This window comes from Gavialis gangeticus, unplaced genomic scaffold (genome assembly GCF_001723915.1).
Source record: "Gavialis gangeticus isolate Ggan-Ray unplaced genomic scaffold, GavGan_comp1, whole genome shotgun sequence".
Classification (NCBI taxonomy): Eukaryota; Metazoa; Chordata; order Crocodylia; family Gavialidae; genus Gavialis; species Gavialis gangeticus.
This window is the reverse complement of record NW_017728996.1, coordinates 24,667,466-24,672,568: the sequence shown is the minus strand read 5'-3', so window position 1 is coordinate 24,672,568 and position 5,103 is coordinate 24,667,466. Positions and strand designations below refer to the sequence as shown.

Sequence of the window (5,103 nt, the reverse complement as noted above, 5' to 3'; positions counted from 1 at the left end):
CAGCAACTGGTGCCTCCTGGGTCTAGGGGGGCACCCGGGGTCCCCCCATAGCCGATCGCTGAGCTGGGGAGGCGTGGGGGGGTCCTCCGTGCACTTGGCGGCAGACCCAGAAGTGGACCGTAAGTACTTCCAGTCTACTTCTGGGTCTGCCACCAATTGCACGGGGGCCCCCTCCGTGCTTCTGTGGGACGCTCCAGCCACCGCAGCATCCCAGCATTCACAAACCATGCCTGGTACTTTGAGGTATGTAGAAAATACATTTAAAGCTGTGTCTATGGCTGAATAGCTGATTCTCCGAATCAGAATTGAATCTTCAGATTTGGCCAAATTGAATTGGGACAATGATTCGAATCAACAACTTGAATCACTGTCCCCCATATCAGGCCGAATCCAAACCAAATACGGCCTGCTTTGCACGCCCCTAATATTTATTGTCTATATTATTCAGAGAGTTGGCATTCCTATATGCTAATGCTGTTTGAAAACTTGTAAAACTACCATATCACTAAAATGTACCTTAAAATTCAAGTGTGATGATCTTCTGTACATTTCCACACAATTTGGATTACAAATACAGAATGTAGGACCTGGAAGAATCCTGTAGCAGGAGCACCAGAATTTAGGGATAACTTAACAGAACAGTGCCTGAGTAGTAGCAAAGTGTCTGGAAGGAGGGGGAAATCAGCAGTGCTCTGCTAGCACCTCTCTTAATAGAGCCAAAACAGACTCTAAATATCTGGGAGGGGTTTACAATATTAATTGAAAAAATAGTATTAACTAAAAAATAACTGCTATCATGGCAGTCCAGCTAGCTTTCAAGACTGGGATAAAACCGCCAGTGTTTTCGTTTTAAACCATGTAATTTAAAAAAAAAAAAAAAAGAAAGAAAGAAACTTGTCTGCCTCAAAATTCTCCTGGGCAAGCAAAATATCAGACTTCAAGAATTCTTTGAGAGAGCATGGGTATTAAGATAGATCAAAGATTGAAATGATCAAACTTTGTGCTCACGCACTTCTCTACACATTTTTATTAAGGGTATGTCTACGCTGCTGTCTAAGTGTTATTGCACCTCATAGAGACACATATGAGCTATATTTCAATGAGCTGGCTGAGGAACCAATAACAGTGTAACCACAGTTACTTAGCGGAAGCTGCAAAAGCTGCCCAAGAATGTGGGTTAATATTTGGGTGGTTGGCGTATGATGAGTCTTGTGCTTCTGCAGCTACACTACTATCAATCCCTGAGCTAGCACAGGCTGCATTCATACTTTTGCAGTGTAAATGTACCCATGGTTTTGGTTTTCAAGGGTTAGAAAAAGAAAATGCTAAAACTCCCCTCCCTCTTTTTGGTGACATCAGAAATTTAAATCAAGAGAAACTCTCTTCCTAAGCATAAGATATTTGCAAATTGAAGGCTGTCTCTGCTCGATGCTGAGATTGTTTATTTTTTCATTGTTAGGAATATTTTGGTCTTAATAACCCAACTGGAATGAATTGTCTGTTAGATGGAACCATCCCACCAAGTTCTGGTCTATCTAGCTCCAGTGCCTTGGTGTGCTGTGCAGGACTCGTGACACTTACAGCTAACGGAAAGACCCTTTCAAAGGTAATTTACTGCAAACGCAAGATTGTAAACTTAAAATACTACTAACAATTAAATATTGCTAACATCTATAAACATTAAAGACACAATACAGTTGTTTTTCCAAAGAGAGTTGTTGGATTTAAGCTTTAAATATTGTGCAATCCAGCAAACATCTTTGGCCAAATTTTGGCAGTATTTGAGTTTGGCAAGAAAACAGGCATACATTAAAGCTGCAAAAAGAACACTATTGTAAGCCTGTATTTTGGCCAAGTCAAGCCTCACACATGGCCATGCCTGAACCAGATGTACTCTCCACAGGCTACAATTGAGCATATATGGGCTGAAGCATGTGAACCACACCCCCTGAACCTCTCCCCCTCCTTGAATGACTTTTCATGGCTCTAGAGCAGAGCATCTGTTGAAGGCCTGTGGAGCAGCTTCTCAAAAGATTATAGGCAAGGCAAAGTAGAGATATAATTCTCTCTATGGTTTTTTTTAATGAGAACATTTACAATCTAGAATTTACTCTTGAGTTTTTGTTCGAGTATTGTTCCACAAAAACAAATTTAATAATGTGTGTCCACAAAATTGTTAGTAGACAGTTATTCCTGTGTTAAAACACTTCTGGAATAGTCATGTGCTCGAAGAAACCATATGGGACAATAACTTTCTGTTGGCTACAAATGTCTGGTCAAGTGAAACATTAATCGGAAGATAAAAAACAGATCCAAATTGGGCTAAGTATTAGGTACATTTGTGCCTGTTGTCCAGTTATTGAAATATACACGTTCATATTCCACAACAGAGAGGAAATGGGCATCTGCAAGAATCCATAAAATTGACAGAGGTTGGAAAGCCTGAATGTTACTAGGTAATAGAAATCTGCAACTGGAAAACCAGAAGCAGGTGTTCGAAATTCTCAGTAATATTGTACAGTTCTTGTTCAGGAAAAATAGGATGCATCTATGTCTGGATATGTATGTAAGCTAACCGTTGGTTTTAGAGTTTAGTTCTACACCATGCTTGATCCTTTCTGAAGAAAGGTAGGCAGGTACAAAACTTTTTAGCTGTTCTAAAGAATTTTTTGTGGAGAGACAAAAAGAAGGCAGACAGTCACTGAGTATCTCTCCTCCTGCTTGGGTATCCCATTCAACCTGACCAGAATTCTTCCTGCTTCAGCTGTGGAAAGTTTTAAGAAAGTTAATCCAGACTCTTAAATACAGTTGAGTAAACAAAGGATGGGCAACTCTGCATTTTTGTCAGGAAATCCTGCCCTCAGGAGCCAAAATTTTTGCACTTGCAGTAAAAAGTGAGCAATTAATATAGACCAGAATTCCAAGTGGCCTACATAAGGGCACACACTCACATTCCAAGCACAGTTAAGAGCATGCCAAATATATTGCGTGTTTGTTTAGATTGAGAACCACACCAGGTTGTGTTGGTCATGATGTAAAAAGAACACTGCAGACCTTAGGAGGTCTGTGGCAGCAGTGCTGTCTTCTAGCACATCTTGGAAAGATCTACAGTTCAGGAAGCTCTGTAGAAGACTATACAACAACTGTGAAAACAAGAGGCTTAGTGCTGTAGGCAAGTTTATGAACCCGCCATAAAAATGTGTTGCAGCTACTAAAGTTCAGATTCTCTGTTGATTTAAGCCCTTAGCCTGGGAAGTCTGCTGCTTCCCGGGAGCCCATATCCAAGACATTGTGGATAAGATCCCTGAATGCCTCCAGCCCACTGACCACTACCCTATGCTCCTTATCCATGTGGGCATAAATGACACGGCTCAGAGCAATCCCAGGCAGGTCATGAAGTGCTACAGGGATTTGGGAGCGGGGCTAAAGGGGTTGGGGGTGCAGGTGGTGTTTTCTTCAATCCTCCCAGTCTCGGGCTACAGGCTGAGGAGGAAGAGGAGGACTGAGGTAGTAAACGAAAGACTGCGGCACTGGTGTCATCGGGAAGGCTTTGGCTTCCATGACCACAGCCTGCTCTTTGGTGAGAGAGGCAGCAAGCTGCTGGGAAGGGACGGCCTCCACCTCTCTCCACTGGGGAGGAGGCTCTTCTCAGCCAGATTGGCTGACCTGCTCCACCAGGCTTTTAGCTAAGCCCGTCGGGGGATGGGGGGACTACTGCCACTCCTGGCCTGCTGAGCAACTCTTGCAAAGCCAGCAGGTGATGGCACTTAAGGGAACCCACTCCTGTCCCAGCCCTGGAACGAGCTGTGGGCAAGGCACAGACCCCTAAAGGGATCTAAATGCCAGGAGCTTGGGGAATAAACAAAAGGAACTTGTCCTCCTGCTAAACACACATAATTACGACATCATAGGGATAACAGAGACCTGGTAGGACTCCATCCATGACTGGACCACAGGTATAGACAGCTATACCCTGTACAGGAGAGATCGAGTGGACAAAAGGGGCGGGGGTGTAGCTCTCTCTGTCAAGGAAAGCATCCCTGCAAGCTGACATTGGTGACCAGGGTGGATGACTGGAGACCCGCTAGGTTAAAATCTGTGGGGAACAAGGCACAGGGGACACAATGGTGGGAGTCTATTACAGACCTCCTACCCAGGATCAAGAGCTTGACCAGGAGTTTGCCAAGGAATGGACTGAAGCTGCACGCTCCCAGCGCATGGTTGTCATGGGAGACTTCAACTTCCCTGACATCTCATGGGAAGAGCACTCAGCCAAAACTGAATGGTCGTAAAGCTTTCTCTCGTGTGGATAAGCTCTACCTGATGCAAGAAGTCGACAGGCCGACAAGAGGTAAAGCGCTGCTTGACCTGGTACTGGCTACGGGGGATGACCTAATCAGCAACCTAACGATTGAAGGCAAGCTGGGTGACAGTGACCATGAGCTGATCACCTTCACCATCCACCGTAAAGCTGGCAAGTCAGTCAGCATCACAGAAGTCCTTGACTTCAGGAAAGCTGACTTTGACAAGCTCAGGAGGCTTGTCAGTGAGGCCCTAAGAGACCATGACCCAAAGGGAAGGGGAGTTCAGGATGAGTGGCTGCTCCTCAAGGGAGCGATCCTGGATGTACAAGCTAGGTCTATTCTGTCTTGGAGGAAAGGCATCGAAAGGGCACAGCAGCCCCCTTGGCTCTGCAGGGAGCTAGCAGACCTCCTGCATCTAAAAAGAAAGACTTTACAAAGGAGGGAGGAGTGGATGTACCTCCAAGGAGGAATATTCTGCACTGGTCTGGACCTGCAAGGAGCGAACCAGAAAAGCCAAGGCTGCAGCTGAACTCCAACTAGCTACACGTATCAAGGACAACAAAAGGTCCTTTTTTAGATATGTGGTGAGCTGAAGGAAAAGCAAAGGCAACATTGGACCTCTGCCAAACCAGATGGGACCACTGACAGCCAATACCCAGGAAAATGCCAACTTGCTAAATAGGTACATTGCATCATTTTTTTCACCAATGCCACAGGGCACCCCTGCCCATTACAGGACAAGAATGCTTGGGTGAGCGTGATTCCTTACCTTCCATCAATGCTGACCTTGTGAAGGAAC

At 44.9% G+C, this 5,103-nt stretch overlaps 1 protein-coding gene across 2 annotated transcripts in view; it reads left to right on the top strand.

The window, feature by feature from the left end:
* The window catches only part of GALK2 (galactokinase 2), a 100,270-nt gene that overhangs the window by 27,578 nt on the left and 67,589 nt on the right, over nt 1-5,103 (top strand). The window contains exon 5 of one of the 2 annotated variants that reach the window (XM_019504165.1): nt 1,460-1,606. The exons of the other annotated variant lie outside the window; for it this stretch is intronic. Coding sequence (XP_019359710.1) covers nt 1,460-1,606 — 147 coding nt within the window. The remainder of the gene's footprint in view (nt 1-1,459; nt 1,607-5,103) is intronic. 2 annotated transcript variants of the gene reach the window in all.